This window comes from Melopsittacus undulatus, chromosome 10 (genome assembly GCF_012275295.1).
Source record: "Melopsittacus undulatus isolate bMelUnd1 chromosome 10, bMelUnd1.mat.Z, whole genome shotgun sequence".
Taxonomy (NCBI): domain Eukaryota; kingdom Metazoa; phylum Chordata; class Aves; order Psittaciformes; family Psittaculidae; genus Melopsittacus; species Melopsittacus undulatus.
In genome coordinates, this window is record NC_047536.1 from 10,494,733 (window position 1) to 10,515,592 (window position 20,860).

The 20,860-nt window shown below is 53.9% G+C and overlaps 2 protein-coding genes across 6 annotated transcripts in view; both read left to right on the forward strand.

Moving 5' to 3' along the window:
* Positions 1 to 14,843, forward strand: part of UIMC1 (ubiquitin interaction motif containing 1) — a 38,395-nt gene extending 23,552 nt beyond the window's left edge. For 4 of the 5 annotated variants that reach the window (XM_034066680.1, XM_034066682.1, XM_034066681.1 and 1 more), the window contains 7 exons: positions 665 to 753; positions 1,668 to 1,747; positions 5,002 to 5,170; positions 10,406 to 10,484; positions 12,033 to 12,153; positions 13,862 to 13,925; positions 14,375 to 14,843. In XM_034066680.1, coding sequence (XP_033922571.1) covers positions 665 to 753; positions 1,668 to 1,747; positions 5,002 to 5,170; positions 10,406 to 10,484; positions 12,033 to 12,153; positions 13,862 to 13,925; positions 14,375 to 14,628 — 856 coding nt within the window. In that variant the 3' untranslated portion in view covers positions 14,629 to 14,843. The remainder of the gene's footprint in view (positions 1 to 664; positions 754 to 1,667; positions 1,748 to 5,001; positions 5,171 to 10,405; positions 10,485 to 12,032; positions 12,154 to 13,861; positions 13,926 to 14,374) is intronic. The other variant, XM_034066683.1, reaches the window with a different exon arrangement.
* A 654-nt stretch (positions 14,844 to 15,497) lies between these two features.
* HK3 (hexokinase 3) lies at positions 15,498 to 20,817 on the forward strand. The gene is made up of 19 exons (XM_034066963.1): positions 15,498 to 15,628; positions 16,052 to 16,103; positions 16,189 to 16,351; positions 16,663 to 16,811; positions 16,953 to 17,072; positions 17,169 to 17,264; positions 17,349 to 17,445; positions 17,528 to 17,711; positions 17,884 to 18,039; positions 18,129 to 18,362; positions 18,441 to 18,745; positions 18,822 to 18,961; positions 19,108 to 19,227; positions 19,315 to 19,410; positions 19,510 to 19,609; positions 19,740 to 19,923; positions 19,990 to 20,145; positions 20,324 to 20,557; positions 20,682 to 20,817. The coding sequence occupies exons 1-19, from the start codon at positions 15,498 to 15,500 to the stop codon at positions 20,815 to 20,817; spliced, it is 2,853 nt and encodes a 950-aa protein (XP_033922854.1).
* Positions 20,818 to 20,860: the final 43 nt, after the last annotated feature.

Genomic DNA, 20,860 nt, shown 5'->3' on the forward strand with positions numbered 1-20,860 from the left:
ACTTACTCAGCAGTGCCTGCTTGTTCCAGAAAGCCATTGAGCAGTGTTGGGAGGGAGAGGAGAAAAGGAGGAATCCGAAGGTCAGAACGGGAGGAGCAGTAGCTGGTGCTGCCTGGAGGAACCGCCACACTAATGCTGTTAGGGCTTTGCTGCAGGGAAGCCCTGCCTTTTGTTGTGTCCGTGCTGCTTCTGGCTGCTGTGCACAGTGATAAGGGAGAAAATTAGCAGTGTGAGGAGGGAGAGGGTAGCGTGGGATAAAGCAACTCTGTGTCTTTTCTCTCTGGGGATTTCCTTCCCTAGATAGGAAGAAGCACATTGCTGATACCTGCACAGCTCCCAAATCTGCCAAGAGTAGAAAAAATCGAGAGTCCCACACTTGTGAGCAGATATTTTTGCTCCATTGACATGTGATAGTGGCCCTTTGTGCCTTTTTGTCAAGGGCTTCTAGAAGATAAAAATGTTCCCTTTGGGTGTTTTGCTTAGGACAGCTTTTTATACCCATATTTTGCTGTTAGCCTGGTCTGACTATCCTATTTCTGGCCATCAGATATTGACTGCTTGGAAATTATGGCATCATCTGTTGTCCTGAGCTGCGTGAGGCAGGCTGGTGTGGCTGTCACACCTACTGGATTGGAGACTGATATTGTATTTGTATTTTGAACAGCATCTCTGTGTTGACTCCACTTGGCAGTAAAAGGAGCCCAGATGCTGCCACAGAAAACTCTGCTGAAGAAGAGATCTCTGTCTGCCCAGGTAAGAGGCACTTGAAAATGCTCTGAACTTTGCACTGAAAGTTCCACAGTTTTAAAATTCAGAGGAAAGAAGAAAACCAGGTTATTCCAACAGAGATTTGTTTCCCAGTCTTGTTTGTCAGGGCTGAAATTATTCAGGTACTTTAATTCGATTCCTTGGTTTTGGACCCATTTCCTCAAAGATGGTTCTGTGACCAGAGATTGCTGAGGACTTGCTGCTGAAGAGACACCAGGATGTCAATGGATACAGAGGGATCACTCAAACCAAGGTATCAGGAGTGGTCTCTTCAGTGCAATCAAGATTTTCAGTGTCAAAATGTGTAAAGTGTGAGAGCTGAAATATTTTTTGTCTTAAATTATTGCATTAATGAAAAGTGTTTGGGACCAACAAGTTTTTCTTCCTTGCTCTGACCTACCATGTTTGAGGTTTTCCAGTTTAGGGTTTTCAGTGAGAACATTCATGAAGAGCCCATTCCTGTTCCCGAGCAGCTAGAGAGACAGGGATAGTGGTGGTGCTTGGAGGCAGATTTTGTTGCTAAGGAAGACGTGGAGGTCTAAAGGAGGTGTGACTGCGAGGCAGGCTGCAGAAGGGAAGCTCTGCTTGTCTCGATGTGAGAGCTCTATTCTTGCTTTGTCTCTGTCCCAGCAAATATCCCACACAGCTTCCCTGTGTCTAGTCTCACTCCCCATGAAGCCGCAAAGCTGAGGTGGCTTTGCCCTCACACCAGTGTGCTGTGACTAACCCCTCATCCAGCTGTGTTGTTGCACATTGTCTGATAACGTCGGTGGCAAGTCTAAAAAAGATGTTTTGAAGCTGTGAAAGCGCTGTAAAGAAATGGGCTGAGTTACATCCACAAGTGAGGAGGTGGTTTGGGGGCTGCAGACCTGCACTGACGTGGAGGTGTTTTTCTGCAGAGACCCAGACGAGTCCACAGGAAGCTCTTGAGGTGGAGGGAGAAGAGCTCTGCTCAGGCTCTGGAGATGCACCTATGCAGGTAAAAGGCATAGAAGCTGGGGAAGGGTCCTGTTTCCAGTCCTGCCTCGAGACCTTGATTCAGCAGAGCTGTGCTGGTGTTTCCCCTTGGGCAGCCGGGAGCTTTGATTTTTTGCTGTTGGGATCCTGACAAACAGTTGCCTCTTCGCTTTTTCTCCACTGCTTTGTAATTCCAGTCCCTTTTGGCTGGGGGCCGTTTGCAGCTGCTTCTGGAGCCTTTCAGTCTTGTAGCTGGAGAGAGTTGTTTTAAATCCCAGCTTGTTCTTTTACACCACACACACTGCTGTGCTGGAGGATGCCATCAGTGGGGGTGGCAGTGCTGGTGCTTGCCCATGCTCAGAAATAATAGTGCTGTGATGGACAGCGATGCAAAGGGACCCCAGGAGCTGTGAGGGGAGTCCTACAACACCTCAGTCACTTGTACTGTGATGTGCTTTTCCCTGTTACAGGTATCTGAACTTTAGTGTTCTCCACGCACCATTTCAAAGAGGCTGATAAAGGAGAGGTTCACTCAGAGACTGGGCTGCGATGTAGATGACATTGAAGTGCTGAGGGCTGGTGGTGGTTTTGCAGTCCAGGCAGAATGACCTGAGCCCGGGACTGTTACTTTCTGTGCAGGAACAGTTCACAGGGAGTCCTGGCAGGACCATCCTCATACCTCAGATGCAGATGTGCACTGTGTGGATCCTTTCCCTGTTGTCACACCTGCACAGCAATTGCTTCGCAGCTGCCGCTGTGCCGATGTCTGACTTTAGTTCCTGCTTCTGATAAAACTCCCTTTGTCTATTAATTTAGAGAGCGATATCAGAGGGGTTGCCAAGTACTCCTCTGGCGCAGGGTACATGAATACAGAGTCGTACAGCTCTCAACAAGAGGACTTATTTGTGGAAAGCTCATTCTGGGAGTCTGCAGCTTGTACAGTGCGTCTGCAGCGCTGATGTCTCATAGTTGTGGGTCTCTTAATAAACCAACTTCTGCTCTCGTGTGCCTTTCATTCTGTAGGTTTCTCCAAGCACTGTTTTGTCAATTAGAGACTGCAGCAGTGGGAGGTGGCGGGTTTGTGCAGAGCTGGGCAGCCACAGAAGCATGTTCATGACCATTCGGCTGTGGCCAGGACACTGCCCTGTGCCTTGTGCTTTGCAGAGGGTGTCTGGGTCTCACACCCCTGCCTCGACAGTAGGTGATCAGCACAGCGTTGGGAGCGATGCTGTGGGTCTTCCTAGGGATCGTTTGACAGCATTATCATTGGCAGGAGGTATTATTCCAGCCCTCCAGGAAGACAGCAGAAACAGCTACAGTGCATCAGCAGTTAGCATGGAGTGAGCACAGACCGCAGGGTCTGACTTCTTCCTAACATATGCTGAGCCAGGACACAGGAGTCTTCTTGTTGAGCTCAGCCTCTAGCATTGCTCTTGGCTCACTGTTGGCTGGAAGTGCTATGTCTTGTAAGCAATTTCTACTAAAGAGGAGAGGCAACAATCTCAGCCTCTGACAGGGGTAGTTGGTTCTGCAGTTGAGGTTTTCCAGACTGTTACAGCACTGTTTTGTACAAGCAGTTTTGGGACCGTGGTGTCTTTTGTTACAGAATGTTGCATTTCCATTTAAAATTAGTAATTTACCACCAAATGTAGGCGGGCAGGGTGTGCAGAATCAGAGATCTCCTAGGATTGCTTTAGAAATGGCAGCTAGAAGGAGCAGTGCCTGCTGCTTTTCCCGTCATGTTCTTTCTGTGTGTTGCCTGACAAGGATAATGCAGGTTTGATCTGATCATTCATATCTGACACATCGTGTTTTTTATGACTCCTCTGTGTGATGCCCCACGGTGAGGACTTTGCAAGATGTAGGGACACTGAGATGTGAAAGTATGAGTGCTAATGCTGTAAGAGATGTACTTCAGCAGCCTGTGTTCAGCTGGAAGAACTCATGTGGCAGCTCCTCTGCAGAAATCCAGGGCAAAGAGCCTCCCTGGAAATGAGAGAGGTGTTCCAGGAGCTCGATGCTGTGGCCTTTCAGCTGGTGTCTGGGAGAAAGGCATTTTGTGGGTTGGATTCTTATTTTGAGGCCCAGTCCTGCAATTCTTGGCATAGCTGCTCTGTGCCAACAAACCACCTTCCTTCCCTTTAAGACATAAAAATCAGGATCAGACCCTCATTTGGAAAGGCAAGTAATAAACTGAGTAATGTGACAAAGCACTTTGGTGGCACTGAGCATCTTGGCTGACCCCAATTACTGCTTCCCTGAAATTATACCATTGGAGAGAAGCAGACAGCAGTTTTGCTGCACACTGTCTACATGTCACTGCTTAGCCCTAACAGAAAACTCTCCTGTATTGTTCTCCTATAGGTTTCTTCTATGTGGTTAATATTTAAATAACTTTAAAATCACTGCAGGGAGGGAAGGGTTCTTTCTTAAATGGGGAGAAGTCTTGTAGCATGCCTGACTAGGCAGAGATCTAGTTATGAGTGAGATGGCAGCAGTCTGCTGCGCCTTAGGAACATCAGTAGCATAGGGAGCAGGCTGTATCTCTGCGGGTGGGTAGTGAAGCACCTCTGCAGCTGTGTAACCAGTGCAGAAAGAGAGAGTATTGGTGAGTGGTAACAGCACCCAGAGAACAAACATGGGCTGTCACTTTGCCCTGATGAAAAGCTACTGCTAATAAGTCTTTGTGACATGGGTTTTTAATAGTGTTGCCTCTCTCCTTGATGTGCGTCCCCTCTGATGACTGCTCCAGCCACCTCCTCTAGAGAGGAGGAGCTTCCCAGTGATCACTCCAGACTCCCTAAGAGCACATGCTTTCATCCTGGGGAAAGTTGTGTTCCCAGACAGTGCTGCCTGTGTAGCGTGGACCATGTCCAGAAGCTGATGAGCACAACTCCGGTGTTGAACTCTTGCCTTGCCCCATGAATTTTCCATCAGTTTCGCTTCTGAGCTTTCCTGACTAATGGAAGCTTTGCCATTTTTCCGTGGTAGTACAGGTGATGTTTGCCTTAAATGGTGTGCATGGCTGTGCAGGGAGGCTTCACTGTGGTTCAGAAGGACACATTGCCTTTGGAAGAAGAATTAGTTATTAGTGCTGCACAGTTTACTCAGCCAGTGGTGTTATTTCTGACCAGTGTATGATGAGGGAAGAATAAAACTTTCCAAGGAAAACTGAGTCTGTGGGAGGGTGGCTCCCAGACACCATGGAGCTCTGCACCTGGGGAAGAGAAAGAGAAATGGCACAATTAACTGTCTGCCTAATTATTTCTTCTTTAGGCTGGTGGAGATGAAGACACTGACAAGAGCATGGCTGAGCACAGTCCTGCCACTGCTGACCGTGTGTTGTGCCCCATGTGCGATCAAGGCTTTCCCTCTGCAGAGATCGAGCCACATGCCATGTACTGCAACGGTGTCGTGGGACAGGAGGCTGGCAAGGACAGCCCAGGTCTGCCAAGAGAGTTGCTCTTTGTGTTTGTCCACTTCCCTGTTACTTGCAGCCAGATGCTGCAGTCTTGTCCCTCTCAGGATATTTGGTGCATGGCCTGGCATGGAGGGAGGTTGTTCACTCTGGCTTGTTCCATCTCCAAGCTGGCCAGTAGAGTGTTATCAGAGGTTCTTGTGTTTCCAGTGTCTCCTGCACAGAGACATCTCTCTGGTTGACTTCGTAATTCATCACATTATTAGTCCCTTGGAAAGTGTACAAGCAGAATATAACCACAGGTTCTAGCCCTGGATGCTTCAGGCAGTAGGGTAGATGTCATAGGACATATCTATTGTCTGTTCTGTTGAGGACCTGCAGAGAGTCTGCCCGCGGTAGAAAATGGCAGCTCCTGAGCCACATGGGTGAGCATCCTCCAGGGCTCTTGAGAAAGGAGAGTGTTTTGCACCACTCCAAGCACGGCCTGTGCTCTGCAGTGAGTCTGACATTTGTGTGTGCAAAAATGGCTTGTTCAGCTGCAAGAGATTGCAGAAAAGTTTCCCTCCTGTTCCTCTAAAATTGCAGAATGATAGCTATCGATCTGGGAGCTTGGATTTTTCTCCTTCATGTGAAGTGAGGCATAGAAGCACAGTCAGAATGCCTATATTAATCCTCTTCAGTCTTCTCTGTATCAGTTTTCCATAGCCAACCTTTGTAGAGCTTAAGTGAACAAACAACACCGGTTGGTTATCAACATACTCAATAAGTTATGTTTTAGCTGCTGCTTGAAATGTAAAGTCTATGTTAGCACAATGTCACGTAATATCAAAGCAATAGCTTGTAATAAGATTAACTTTTTAGGTTGTGAATATATAATTTTCAGTTACACACTGGGTTATTAAATGCAACCTGAATCTGTGATGTTTAAGCAATTTGAGCGAATCAGAGCTAGTACCAAGAACTGTAACTTCTGCTTTCCTCTAGCAGGAAGAAGTTTCACCATGTAATCTTAATGCAGAGTTGATGTAGTTTTAAAATATGAGGTTCCTGTTATACTAAATCTGTTGGGATATGACATAGGTCCTGTCAAGATAACAGGAGCCAGAGTGGTGGCTGATACTGCTTGATGCTTAGTTTTGGTGGGGAGTTCTCTCTGCAGGCACAAACCAGCTGCTAATGCAAGCGTTCAGCTCTAGCAGATCACAAATTATCACAGTTCCTCTCCCATCCTCAACACCGATAAAGGTTTTATCTGTGCTAGAAAATTGAGCTGAATTTTTAGTATGCCTTTTAGCAGGAATGTCTTTGGCCCTGTGGTAATCGGGTCACTGGTGTGGCTGGACTGAGTATATCCATTGATCCTGGGGAATCCTCACTGTGATCAGGAAAAGGCTTTGAATTCTATGGCAGTGTGAGGGAATTTGTTCTTTCCTTTGGTGCTGGTTTTCCACAGGACAGAGTTCAAGGCTGGCCTTTCCACTCTGCTTCCAGACTGGTCTCCTTGGGGATGTTTGTAAGGGTAGTTAATTTGGAATTGCTACTCTGCTGTTCTGGCTTGTGTGGAACAGTCTACCCATAGGAAAACCAGCCTGAAATAAAAGAGATTTTGGTCTGTAACAATGGCTCTAAGCAGAGTGATGGTTTGGGGACAAAATCACAGTGATTTGGGTTTTTTATTGCCAGTTATTCTAATATTTTCTCTGTAGACACCAGGCTTTATTAGCCATACCAGTCTGTGATGCCAGTGCTGTTTACACCAAGGCTGTCTGCAGGACATTTGGCTTCCTGGACCTGGAGCACGATGTAATATGGGTCACAATCCTGCCTGGCTTGTGGGGCACCTCACTCCACTTCCAAGTGCCTGTACAAAGGCAACAGTCATGCAAAGAGGTCTCAGCTGATGGGCTGGTCAGCAGGGTTTGAGTTCAATAGGCAGGGTTGATGTTCAGCTCGGAGCAGAGGCCAGAGAGTAGCTTGGCACAGCTGTGAAGGTACAAAAGGACTCTGCTTCCAGCGCTGTTAACTTGGCATCCATCACTAGCACAAAATCCATAGGAAAAGCTAATGCATGGGGAGAAAAAAGAGGTGGGAGAGTTGTCTTCTGAAGCAAATGCCAGCTCCTGTGTGGGTCCAGAAGCTGTTCTCTGCTGCTGCAGCGCTATGTGGTCTTGGCTGGCTGCTGGTGCCTTGAGAGCACAGCAACAGCCTTGTGTGAGAGAAGAATCAAAATTCTGCCCTCTAAGCCATGTCCTGATGTTAAGGAAAGATGGCTTCAGTTTGCCTTTGGTGCACTGGGTCAGGGGTGCCTGGTCTGTCTTTGGATTTACTGATTGGATTTAGTCCTGATGTCTCTAGAACTGCAGATTGTGCAGTCCTACAGACTACAGCTGTCAGTGGGCTTTGTTTTATGGTTACAGAAGGATGGGTCCTTGCTGGTTTTACTTCTCTTCATCCCTCTTGTAACCATGCACCAAAGTCTTTCAGTGTTACCTGTCAGGAGGCCAGCTCAGCCGGGCTGATATTTAAGGACAGGTTTTCAAATGAGGTAGCTGGGCAAGATGAGTCGGAGTTGTTTCCCTCACATATGTACATGGTGGCCCTGGCCAGATGCCCAGAGCACCACATACCTGGGCAGGATGAAAGTCTGATCATGGATTTCCATTTTCCTGTGGTCTGAGTAAACAACAAAGAGGAGCCTGCTGTTGTACCAGGCTAGGGGAGGTTCGGGTCACAGGTTTCCAGCTCAGTGACTGGTGCTAATTCCAAGTGAAGGAGCGGAGCCATGGAAGCACGGTGCCAGCTTGCTCTTCCTGCGTGCACTTACTGAAGGGCTCGCTTGTGTGACATGGGAGTGCTGGAGTCACTGCATCTGCTGCTGTTGCCAAGCAGGAATCTGCTGGTCACAGTCTGGAAATGAGTCTTGGCTGGTACTGAGTATAGCAAATAGTCTTGAGCTTTGTGACATGCTCTATTCCTCTTGCCCTTCATCTGCGTGCTCCCAACCTCTTAGTTCCCAAGTGATCCCAGGAAAATGAACATTTGGTATATCCCTTCCTCCCAAAGCGTCAAGCGCAACCTGGTGTCAGTCTTCAGCAGCAGCACTGGTGCTGTTGAAAAGCTCCTGACATCAATAGAAGTGGCACTGACACAGCAGAAAGAGTAACAGAAGGGGTGCAGAAGAAGGCTTCACTTCTGAGAGGGGACAAGATGCCGGTGGGCCTGTGTGTGATAGGATCCTGCACAGAAAGTGGAGCGGCTGGTGGTGGCAGTGAGGAGGAACCTGCTGGGTCAACCAGAATTGCCAAGCCAGGGAGAAGGTTGTTCTTGAGCTACAGAGTGTGTTTGACCCAGCGAAGAGCATCGCACCCGGGAGAGTTATAAGGCTTCTGTCACACAGTGGGTCTGTGGGGAGGATTTTCCCCATGGTGTGTCTTCTCCAGTGTTCTGAAGACTCTTCTTGCAGCGAGCACCATGTTTTGTGAGGGGTTATGCCTTGCCACTCAGCCTCATTCTCTCTCCTGTGCCTCTGCTTCCAGCAGCACAGCTGGGGGGCTTCCCATGGGCAGCTGCAGAGCTGGGCCCAGACATCTCTGATGGGGCCATTATGCCAGATGTGTTCACTGCTTTTGGAAGGAGCTAGAACTGATTAGCACCTGAGCTGGTGCATGAGGCTCCCGAGGCTGTGTTAAACGAACATTAACAAGTGCACGCTGATTTGGAGAGTGGCTCTCACCACGCTGTCAAACGCACATATGGGTTGGGCTGTTGGGAGGTTGGAGTGGCCTGGGGGGTGGCTGCTGTTATCAGTCCTCCATGTCAGGCTGCCACTTCAAATCTGGGCCAGGCCAAGTCAAAGAGAAATGTCCGCTTCAGTGCCTGTGAGAAATGAGCTCTTGGTATCGGTCATCGCCTACAAGACAATACCCACGTCCAAGGAAGCCCTCGAGCTTCGTTCTTCAGCGTGGATATCTCCCGTCAGCCCCAACAGCTCCTGAGCATCCCGCAGTGCATTTGCTCGTTGTGGCTGCAGATCAGTGATTGTTCCTAAGGGATAGGCCACGTTGTATCAGCATCATGGATAGATATTAGGATTGTCTAACACTGGAAATGAGGTTTTCCTAAAACTCTGAAGGATTCCCTTTGTTCTCTGCAAAATCTTGTGTGTTCCTTTATGACAGGTAATATGCCAGCAATAAGAGGTTTGTCATGCCTATACCTTTGATTCAGACCTTTCTCCTAATGAGAGTATGGGAAGCAATGTTACTGGGCTGTAAAATAGCTCCCTGCATTGTCCCCTTAGCCAGTTTGCCCAAGAGTACTTACTGTGACAGCTGTTTTGGAGCTGGAGTTCTAAATGTCCCTGGTGAGGCAGGCTAAGCTATCTGATATGTTCCCTGAGGATCTTTGCTGGTGGCATGTCAACAGGAATACGCTGAGAGGAATTCAACTGAAAGAGACAACACTCTGGCGTGCTCCCTGCAGATGGCTGGAGAGCAGGTTTGGGAAGGCTGCTGGGGCTTGCTGAAGGAACAGAAATTGTTGGTCCCATCATCATGCTGGTTGGCCAGGATCTTGCTAGCTACCCACATGTGCTGGCACTGACCTTTTCCTTCTCAGCACTGCTGATGCTTAGCCCTGGTAGAGATCTTCATCCAGAGGATCCACAGAGCTCTACACAGACAATAGATCACCCCCAGTTCACATGGGTGAGTGCAGGGTGATTGTTGTAACCTTCCTTTTCCAGCATGAGCTCTTCCTACCACACCTGCAGAAGGGTCTTGAGCCTCTGCACAGCCCCTCTCAGCTCTCCTTACCTAGCTGCCAGTTACCACGCTCCCTCCTGCAGCAGGCAGGGTGCTCAGTTTGGCAGGGCCAGGGTTGTGCTGCTGGAGCAGCTGTGTAGCTCTCCTCCCGGGCTGTTGCACTGCTGCAGTCAGCTTTAAAATGACTGTAAACTACATATTGTTGATCCAGCTGCTTCTGGCAGAAGACAAGTTACAGTGTGAAATGGCTCCTGGCTCCCAGGAGGAAGTATAAGGGGGATACTTCTGCAGTATCCCTCCTTTAAAAAGGAGAATTGGCCAGCTACCTCTTGTGCAGGAAAAGGACCCTGCCTGTCCTGGTGCAGTATTTCTTTGCCTCTACCATCACTTCTGCTGCAGCTTTGAGTGGAAGTGATTGTAACTTGTTGCATTCAGGCATGGTGTAGGGGTGATTTTGGGGTGGATGGCAGGTAACCAGCTCTCCCTGTTTCTCTTCCAGTGCTCACCCGGCATCAGAGAGAGGCAAGAAGTAAAGCAGCCAGCAGTGATGGCAGTCAGTCGTCCTTAGACATTGACAAGTAAGTAGGTATGCTTGCCTCTCCAAGACTGTTTCTGTGCTTCCACTCTAGCTTGCCTGTGGATGTCTTTATTCCTGTAGAAATGCTGGCCGTTGGCTTTACAGCAATGCTTCCCTAAGATATTGCCTTCCCTCATTGCCTCTGTTGTAGTGTGGCTATATTTAAACCAAAGCAAGAGGAATTTGCTGTTCTCAGATTATTTATTTTTGCACTGATTTCCCTTCAGCCCAATCCATGTCGGGTCAGGGGTACACGATCTCTGGCCATGGCTTAGGGGGAGCTGTGTAGCTAAAATGGTGCTAACTCAGCCAGTTTCTAATGGGAGATTTGAGCTTGGTAACCCTGGGACAAGAAGGGGCTAGGACAGGAAGGCTGTCAATATGGCACCTGTAGTGATATTCTTAATTAAATTAGACTTTCAGAATAGCAGTGGCTTTGTTTAATGTCTTTCCATGCAGCCCCTCCTCCTGCCACCCACACAAAGCATCATAAGAGAGGATCTGACAGTAAGATCCCTGCTATGGAAGCAATTTTGCTGTTACAAACAGTGGATGGCAACATCACTAATGGAATTAGGCTAATTATAGAGAGGACAGCTTCTGTTTAGACACATTATCTGGGTAATCAGCACTGACTGGAAAGAAAATACAGGAAAAGTACTGCAGAGTTTTGCTTGATGGGGGCTCTCCAAAAGCATTTTAGAGCCTGGGGTGAGTTTTACTATGAGAGCACTGCTCATCAAACTGAACACAATGCTGCTGGGGCTGGTCCCTGGGGATTTGTCTCTTCTTGGAGATGGTCCATTCCTGAATAGCTCCGTGGCTGGATACTCCCTTCCTGAAGAGCCAGTGCCTTCTGCATGGTTCAGTCCGTGCCGAGAGCCAGTGTGGAAGCGAGTAGCTGTGTAAACCCATGCCTGACCCTCATCTCCTTTCAGCCAGGATAATTTTGTTCCCAGGCATACTCAGGAAGGGAGGACAGGGATGTCCTGCATGAGCTTGGGCATCTTCTACACAAATGAATGTTTTTGAGGAACACACTGTGCCAGCCCCCCAGCAGGAGTGAGTGCTCTGCATTCCTCTCCCAGCGTGGCATGATGTAAAATGGAGACAGTGCAGAGAAAGACTTGATTTACTAGTCAGACAAGTTCATCCAGCCCTGGTAAAATGTCTCTCTGATTTAACACACTTGGTTTGCTTTTCAGGCAGAATTTAACTCCCCTTTGCAAAGCCCTTGCACTTCATTTCTGTGGATTTTGACAGGGTGCTTTATGTCTGGGGAGAAATCAGCAGTGTTTGAGATAGTTAGATGAGCAGATTTGATTACTGTCCCGCTGCTGCAGCAGCAGGATACAGAGGAACAGGCAGGGAAAACTGATAATCACTCAGTCTTTGCGATTGGTGCCGGCCTGACCCCACTGGGAGAGTTCTGATCTGGTGACATGTCTTCTCTGTGGTGCGGCCTGGAGGAGGAAAGTCACTGCTGGTGGCTGGGAGCCCAGTGCAGGGTGAATCCTAATGTGGTGCTCTGTCCTTTCCTGCCTGGCAGGTGTGAGAAGTGCTACCTCTGTAAGTCACTGGTGCCACTGCTGCAGTATCAGAGGCATGTGGACAGCTGCCTTCAGGCTGCTAGGCAAGCTCAGGGAACCAGGAGGCTGCGAAGAGCCAAGGTGAGGGGCGACCCTGCAGACCATCTCCTTTGCTTTGTGCTGGGTTTGGGGCTGGGTTGGCAGCAGGAGCTGTTTCCCTGGTTGATGGGATGAGCTGACCTGGTGTAGGATTGCCTGTCTCTGTGGGCTGCTGTGGCCAGACAACTCGTTGCCCTCCTTCCCACGACACTCTGTGAGAGCATGGACCTGTCCCAGGGGTGAGCTAATCCGGCAGAGCTGCCAGTAACCTCTCCAGCAGGCAGACAGCCAGCACTGTCCCGCTGCCAGACAGCACGCCTCAGTCTTGCAGGCTTCCTCAGCTGAATATAGATGGAGGGCAGTGTCAGGGTGACAAGCATATCTGACTTGATCCACAAGCCCTTTCCCATGGGGAAGGCTTCAGAGCCAGAGCAGGGGGAACCACTCGGTGCCGAGAGCAAACTGTAGCATCCCAGGGGGAAACGTGGAGGTGTGTGGGATGTGCCTCTAGAGGAGGTGGGAGGCAGGAGTACGGGTAGCAGCTTGTTCACAGTCCTTCATCAGGTGTTGGTCCCCACCGTGTTGTTCTGCTTTGGTGATCCCAATGGAGCACAGAGAGGGTCCTTCCAAGCCTTCCTGCTGGTTCCTGTGGGCAAAGCCCCAGTTCCACAGCTTTGCCTGCGCTCAGAAATGTGATTCTCAGCATGAAGATGCAACATGATGTCTTAGTTTCATATAATCCCTTAAATCCATCACAGGCCTCAGCCCTCTGGGGATTCACATGCAAATGATGAGATTTCTGGTGGATGATTTTGGCTGGGATACAGCCAAGTGCTGTGGTTCAGAGTACTGCAGGGCACGGCTGCTCCTGCATGTGACCAGTTCTGTGGGGGGTGTTTGGCTCTGTCCCTGTGCCCCACAGCCAACTGGTGTGTGGGGTCCTGCACACAGGCACGGGCACAGGGTATGGGGAAAAGTGCTGGAGCTGGGTGGCCATTTGGGACAGCTCAGCAAGGCTCTGTTTCCTCTAGCCCTGCCTGTCCCAAGGTGGGAGCTCATCAGGGGAGCAGGTCATGCTGGGCATGGGCTGGGCTGTTAGAAAGCTTCCTAGTGGCATTGTTGGCCTTGCAGGTTCCTGCCACAGCACGTTTTGGGGTGCTTTGCAGCCCCAACCCTGAAGCCAGGATGCCAGTACCTTCTAGAGCATTGCTGGAGTCAGGGAGCAGCCAGGCCAAGTGGTCTTCTCTTAGCCTGCATGACCAGAGCAGCTGCATCTTGCCAGGGACTGAGAGGAAGCACAAGATGCCACAAGTTCCTCTTCTGGCTGGTCCCTGTAGGAATGCCCTTTCCTCCAGCACCAAGCCCCTTTGCACTTGGATGGAGCAGGATGGAGCCTTGGAGCGCAGTGCTGGGGATGTGCCCAAGCCACGGCAGAGCCGCTGGTGCTCACATTCCTGTGACAGCCCTGTGCTCACTGGCTGGGATTGGGGGTGGCTTCCTACACCCGGGCCTCCCTCCTTACCATGCTCTGCTTTATTATCTGCCTTTGGTTGCCTTTGATCAGGCTGAGATTGGAGCAGTGCCCTTCCCATTGGTGACTAGCTGTGCTCAGCTGGAAGCCCTGGAAATGCAGCATTCCCTCTTGTACCCAACTGGACCCCATGGGCTGGGGGAACATGTGGCCACGGGGCCACCCTGTCTTTGGGGTTCCCTTGTGGCAGCTCTGTGACTGTTTCTCTCTCCTTGGCAGGACGTTGGAAGACAGGAGAGGGGACTCCTCAGGATGCTGGAGCTCTCAGAGAGCAAGTCTGCAGGTGGGAAGCTGCTCCCTGTGCCTGGCTGGCTCAGGGCTGCCCTTTCCTAGCTCTCCCTGTTAGGTCCCGCTCAGCCTGGACTGTGCTGTGACAGCAAATTTCTTTTGAAGGGGTCTGTAATTCCTGAGCAGAGCATGAGGCTGGGGCTTAGCTGATTGTCAGCAGCACCCAACTGGCTGCACACATCCCTGCCTCTGCCCACTGGACCGGTGCCAGCACCCAGAGCCTTCGCAGGGCTAGGGCTGTGTTCTGAGCACCAAGAGAAGTCCAGCTTCTGCAGGGGGTGGCAGGGTGCTGCTGTCCCTGCCTGCACACTCGTGCTTCCCTCCATGGATCCAAGCACAAGAGGAGAGGAGCAGGGGGAAATGCTCTCAGCAGCACCCTCCTCCCTTGCCCATGGCTCACGGCAGAGGGCAGCCAGGCAGGGCTGACATGTGCTCTTGTTGCAGGTGCTGATGCGGGGACCCCCCTCTCTGGACTAGAAGACCAACAGTCTGCTCCTGCTCGCCCAGCCAGAGCCAGGGGGCCGGTGGGGAACAGCCCCAGCTCACTTCAGCACCTTCCCTTCACTATCTCCCCTGTGAAATCCAGCATCTCCTCAGACGCCACAGACTGCATGGTAGACTTGGAGCCGCACGCGGCTCTTCGCCTGGGCAGCCAGCAGCAGACCAAAGGCTGCCGCCGGAGGAAGCACAAGTTCTGAGGCCACCGTGGGCAGCAGGTCCCCTCCATGGCACTGGGCCCCTGTTCTAGCGCAGCCTCGTCCTCCCACCCCCCCTTTTCTATGTTTTGTACGACCTGTGCAGGGAGCGCTGGGTGGAGCAGTGACTGTGTGGTTTATAGGTGCCTGTGCAGCTTTGCTCTCTGTTAAAGAAATGGAAATATATTTATGTATGTTTTTATGAAACTGCAGCAACACCGAGGAGCTGTGCTGTCTTTCTCTGGGGAAATGGGAGGCACTGGAGGGAGGAGAGGAGGAACGGCACACTGTGCATCCAAAATCATGCTGCCACAGCCTGGCCCTGGGCTCTGGGGGGGTGCTGTGAGCTCAGGGCCCTCCTGAGAAAGGGGCTGCAGTGCTCTGTGGGGACGGGCACTGTGGGGAAAGGACAACTCTGTGCCAGCTGCCTGCTGCAGCCAGTGTGACAGTGGTGTCCCAGTGTCCTTGGTGGCTTCTCTGGCCGCTGTGTGCCTGGAGCCCCGCTGCCTGGGGGGAGGATGGAGCCTGGACTGGGCTGTGCTGTCCCCTGTTCCCCAGGAGCACTTTTGCCCTGCTGTAGAGCCCCTTGCTAGGAACCAGGTGGATGTCTCGGTATTGTGCTGCTTCATTAACGCGGGGCCAATTAAAGCTGGGATCTGAACTCGGCACTGACGGCAGCCGAGGCACAGCCTCGGGGAGCGGGACCGGCCCGTGCTGCGGGGGGAGCCGCCCGTTGACCGCGGCAGGGCGAGCGGCTCTGCGGGCCGGCCAATGAGGGGCCGGGGCGCCCGACGGTGCCGTTCCCGTAGCCAGGGCAACGGCGGCGGCGTCGGTTAACGGTACCGCCGGGTCCCCTCCGCCGGCCGTCGGCCATGGGCAGCCCGGAGCGGCGCGGAGCTGCGGCCAGGCCTTCATGGAGCTCGCAGGAGCAGAGCATCGCTGCGCGCAGCCTCCCGCGGCGGGCCCTGGGCTCCATGGACCAAGGCAGACCGCCCGTGCATCGGTGAGGGGCTCCGGCGGCCGAGCGGCTGGGAGTGGGGAAGCCGCGTTCGGGGCCGGGGATGGGGCGCAGCAGGTTCCCCTTCTGCCGTCCGGGCGGGGCACACACCGGCCTCTGGCCTCCTGCAGGTTGAGCAGACAGGCGGGCAGGGTGAGGTAGGGGCAGCCCCTTTAATCCCCTGGCCTCCCATCGGCGTCGTGGGACACCATTGCCTCCTCTCCCTCCGGCTGCCGGGTCACAGCTGTGATAGAAACTGCAAAGCAACGATGCTGTTGAGACTATGACCCTGCAGAGCTGGGCCACGGAGGGGAAGTGGGAGGCAGAGTCCGGGATGGGCCCCAAAATCCTGCTCGGGACTGGGCAGGCCAGAGCCCTGTCCCCCTGCGGGCTGGGGCTCCGTCTGTGACACCAGCTCCCTCCACACAGGCCCTCACTGAGCCAACAGCCAGGCCAGCGCAGCAATACTGCCGGCTCCCCGGTAAGGCCCATCCCTGCCTCGTGCCCAGCAAGAGGCATCCCCTGCCCTGCAGACCTGCCCTGAGGTCCAGGCTCATTGCCCCCAGGTACAGACAGCCCTGCGAGCACTCACCGTCCCACTGGAGACGCTGCAGGTGCTGAAGGGCCACATGATGCAGGACATGCGCAAGGGGCTGAGCCGCCAGATGCATGAGCAGGCCACCATGCAGATGCTGCCCACCTTCATCTGCTCCATGCCCGATGGCACTGGTAAGGCAGCCTGTCCTGGTGATGGGCCGCTTTGCTACCTACAGCTCCACATGCCTCCTGGGACTTGTCTCTGGGGTGCTGGGGAGGGTGCACTGGTCTCTGGTCCATGCACTGCCCTTACACTGCCTCTGCCAGTCCCCGGTGCAGTACCAGAGGCCAGGAGTTGGTTCTCTTGTCTCCTGTGGTGGTCTGAGGCTCTCAGGAGCCTCCCCCATGGGTGGGTGACTGTCCCTGGGATAGGTTAAGGGCAGATTATAGGGGGTCTGCCCCAGCAAAGGTCTTTGCCTGACATCATCTGTGCTCCCCCATAGAGAAGGGTGACTTCCTGGTGGTGGAGCTGTGCCAGAACTATGTCCGGACCCTCTGTGTAACCCTCTTGGGTGACGGGAACCAGAGACCTCAAGTGATGTACAAGATCTTTGACATACCGATGAACATCATGCAGGGCAAGGGGGAAGCGGTATGAGGAGGCCATGGCACAGCGTGGCCGGTGCTGGGCTGCCCAGCACCATGGCGGCTCAGCAGGGCTCCGGGGCTGCCTCCCGCAGCCTGGGTGCTGGGTAAGGGGTGCAGCCTGTCACCCCTGGCCATGCCTTTGCAGCTCTTTAGCTTCATTGCAAAATGCTTGCACCAGTTCCTGGCTGGCTTCAGCAGCCTCCAGCGTCGCTTCCCCTTGGGCTTTGTCTTCCCCTTCAGCTGCAAGCAGACGCGACTGGACAAGGTGGGTGCGATAACCCTGACCTGGGTCTGCCGCTGCCTCCTGCCCAGCACATCAGTGGTGCTGGAGGCCAACAGCTCAGCCGTGTGCTCTCCACAGGCAGAACTCATCTCCTGGTCCAAGGGCTTCAAGTGCACTGGTGTGGAGGGAAAGGATGTTGTGCAGTTGCTGCAGACAGCCATCAACAAGGAAGAGGTAGGGGGCCATGATGTGAGGGGGCCTCACTGGGGGCTGCCCCCATGGAGGGGCTAATGATGCTTTCTCTTTGCTCCTGGCCAGCTTTACGTGGATGTTGTTGCTGTGATGAATGATACTGTGGGCACCATGATGACCTCCAACGAGGATGATAAGGCCTGTGAGATTGCCATCATTGCAGGTGAGCAGTGGGCATCCCCTATGACAGGGAGTGGTACTGAGGGAGGGGGTGCACCAGTGCTCACCTCCATCACTCCCCACAGACGTGGGCACCAACAGCTGCTTCATGGCTGAGGCACAACTGGTTGAGATGGTAGAGGAGATCAGCGGGAGGATGTGTGTTAACACCGAGTGGGGCTGCTTCGGGGACGATACCACCCTGAGTGGCATCGTGACCGTCTACGACCAGCGCGTGGACAAGGAATCCTCCAACCCCGGGAAGAAGAGGTGCTGCCACCCCCCAGTGAGGGCAGGGTCCCCAGGGCTCCTTGTCCATCCCTGGGCATATCAGGCCCCCATAACAGGAGTGCATGGCCCCCTGAGCTGCTCCTGGATGCTTTCAAGGGGGTCAAGAGGTGCCAGGTGTGGCACAACTGACCCCCAAGCTGTCTGCACGCAGATTTGAGAAGCTGGTGAGCAGCTTCTATCTGGGGGAGATTGTCCGGCATGTGCTGATCTCCCTGGCTGATGAGAAAGCGATCTTCATTGGGAGCAATGCTGGCATCCTGAGGAGCAAGGATGTGCTCAAGACCCATCAGATCCTGGAGATCATCAAGTGAGTATCTGGGGACCAGGAGCTGCTCTGGCTGGGAGGACAGGCGGGTGATGGGGAGGACATAACCAGCACGGTGTCCTCCCTTGCAGCCATGAGGATGGCATGGGCACGACAAGGAGCACACTGGAGTCTCTGGGACTGCGGCCGAGCGAGCGGGATTGCTGCCGGGTGCAGCAGGTGTGCCGGGTGGTGGTGAGCCGTGCTGCCGCGCTCTGCGCCGCGGGGCTGGCTGCCATCCTCACACACATGTGCCAGAGCCGGGAGCTGGAGCAGCTCTCTGTCAATGTTGGGGTGGAAGGCGAGTTGTACCGAGACCACACCAGGTGAGGAGGGACACGGGGCTCCCACCCCAGTGGGATGCTTCACACCCGGCCTTTGCCATCCTCTTCTTCCTCTGGCAGGTTTGGGGAGATCCTGCAGAGCGTGGCGGGGCTGCTGGCCCCGGAGTGCACGATCACCCTCCTGCCCTCGGTGGATGGGACCGGGCGCGGGGCAGCCATCGTGACGGCAGTGGCTTTGCGCCTGGCGGAGCAGCGCCGGAAGGTAGATTGGCTGCTGTCCCCACTGCGGCTCAGCCACTCTGACCTGCAGCGCGTCCAGGCACTCATGAGGCAGGAGATGGAGCTGGGGCTGGGCAAGGAGACCAATGCCAGATCCTCTGTTTGCATGCTGCCCACCTATGTCCGTGCCACACCTGATGGCACCGGTGAGGGCCGGGGGCCTGGGGAAGGGGGTGCAAGGCGGCTGTGGCCCTGCTGATGCCCTGTGCTGGTGCCCTGCAGAGCGAGGTGAATTCCTGGCGCTGGACCTGGGGGGAACCAACTTCCGGGTGCTGGTGGTGCGTGTGGCGGAGGACAGCATCCGCATAGCCAGCGAGATCTATATCATCCCAACCTCCATCGTGCAGGGCACTGGTGTGGCGGTGAGGCTGAGAATCTGTGCCAAGGAGAGGGCAAGGGGGTGGGAATTGCCTCCCCCCTCACTGCCCATGGGCCTGGGATGAGGCCGGGAAAGCCCCTGTGCCATCACCCCAGCCTGGGCCCTGCCGACCATGGCTCCTCTCCACAGCTCTTCAACCACATCATTGAGTGCATCATGGACTTCCAGCTGAAGCAGGACCTGATGGAGCAAATTCTGCCACTTGGCTTCACCTTCTCCTTCCCCTGCCAGCAGCTGGGCTTGGATAAGGTGAGGGGATGGCTCCAGACCCTGAGGATGGGGAGGGCCCCAGGGTGCAAGGTAGCTGCCTAGTGCCTGCTCCTACCTCCCTTGCAGGCAGTGCTGCTAAACTGGACCAAAGGCTTCAACGCTTCAGGCTGTGTGGGGAAGGACGTGGTCCAGCTGCTGCGGGATGCTGCCCAGCGCAAAGAGGTAGGGAAGAGCTTGGGTACAGTCGTCTGTCCCCAGGGTGTCACCGTGCACCCAGGCAGTGCCACTAAGCCACATATGTCCCTATCTCTGGTTTGGCAGAACTTTGCACTGAATGTGGTAGCCGTTGTCAACGACACAGTGGGAACCATGATGTCCTGTGGCTATGAAGACCCTAAATGTGAAATCGGCCTCATCGTAGGTGAGGAGCATTGCTGCACTCAGGGGTCTCCCATCCCCTCATCAACACCCCAGCCCATGTGGCATGGCCACAGGGTGCCAAGCAGCACTGCAGGGCCGTGGTGGGGGTGACACCAGCACGGGGTCTGCAGGGACAGGGACCAATGCCTGCTACATGGAGGAAATGCGGAACGTGGGCACTGTGGAGGGGAATGATGGCCGCATGTGCATCAACATGGAATGGGGGGCCTTTGGGGACAACGGCTGCCTGGACCACATCTTCACCACATTCGACCGGCTGGTGGATGAGAAAAGCATCAACCCGGGCAAGCAGAGGTGGGTGAAGGCCCTGGGGCACACCCAGGGGGTTGCTGTGCTCAGCTAAGGCTGTGCCTCGGGTAGGTTCGAGAAGCTCATCAGTGGCATGTACCTGGGTGAGATTGTGCGCTACATCCTGCTGGCAATGGTGGAGAAACAGGTTCTGTTCCATGGGAAGCCCTGCACCAAGCTCCAGACCAAGGACATCTTCAAGACCAGGTTCCTCTCCACCATCGAGATGTGAGTGCTGGGCTTCAGTAGGTTCCCTCAGCCCAGGGTGGGAGGGTGCGAAGCCAGAGCCCAGGGAGGAGGGCCACACTGCATTGCTGTGGCACATGCAGGTGATGCCATCTCCTGCCTGTGGGATGGGAATAGTGATGGGGACAGTGGTGCTAACGGTGCCACTGGTCCCGGGCAGCGATGGGCTGGGCCTGCGAAAGGTACTGGCCATCCTGCGGGACCTGGATCTGCATGCCACCTTTGAGGACAGTGTGCTGGTGCGGGAGGTGTGCCAGACCGTGTCCCTGCGGGCAGCCCAGCTCTGCGCTGCTGGCATGGCTGCTGTGGTGGAGAAGATGCGGGAGAACCGGGGCCTGGACCAGCTGGTTGTCACCGTCGGGGTGGACGGAACCTTGTACAAGATGCACCCACAGTGAGTGGGGCCGGGGGTGGCGGCACCCTCCGGGGACCCTTGCCTTACAGCAGGGGTGTGGGGGAACATGGGGTGCATGGCCTGGGGGGCACCAGCCTTCACCATTCCCTCCTGTGCCCTTCAGCTTCTCCCAGAACCTCCAGCAGACGCTGCAGGTCCTGGCACCCAAGTGCACCGTCACCTTCCTGCAGTCGGAGGATGGCTCGGGGAAAGGAGCTGCGCTCGTGGCAGCCGTGGCCTGCCGTGAAGCCAGGCCTTAGGGCCAGCCACCATTGCCAGCGCCATCACCCCAATAAAGTGCTT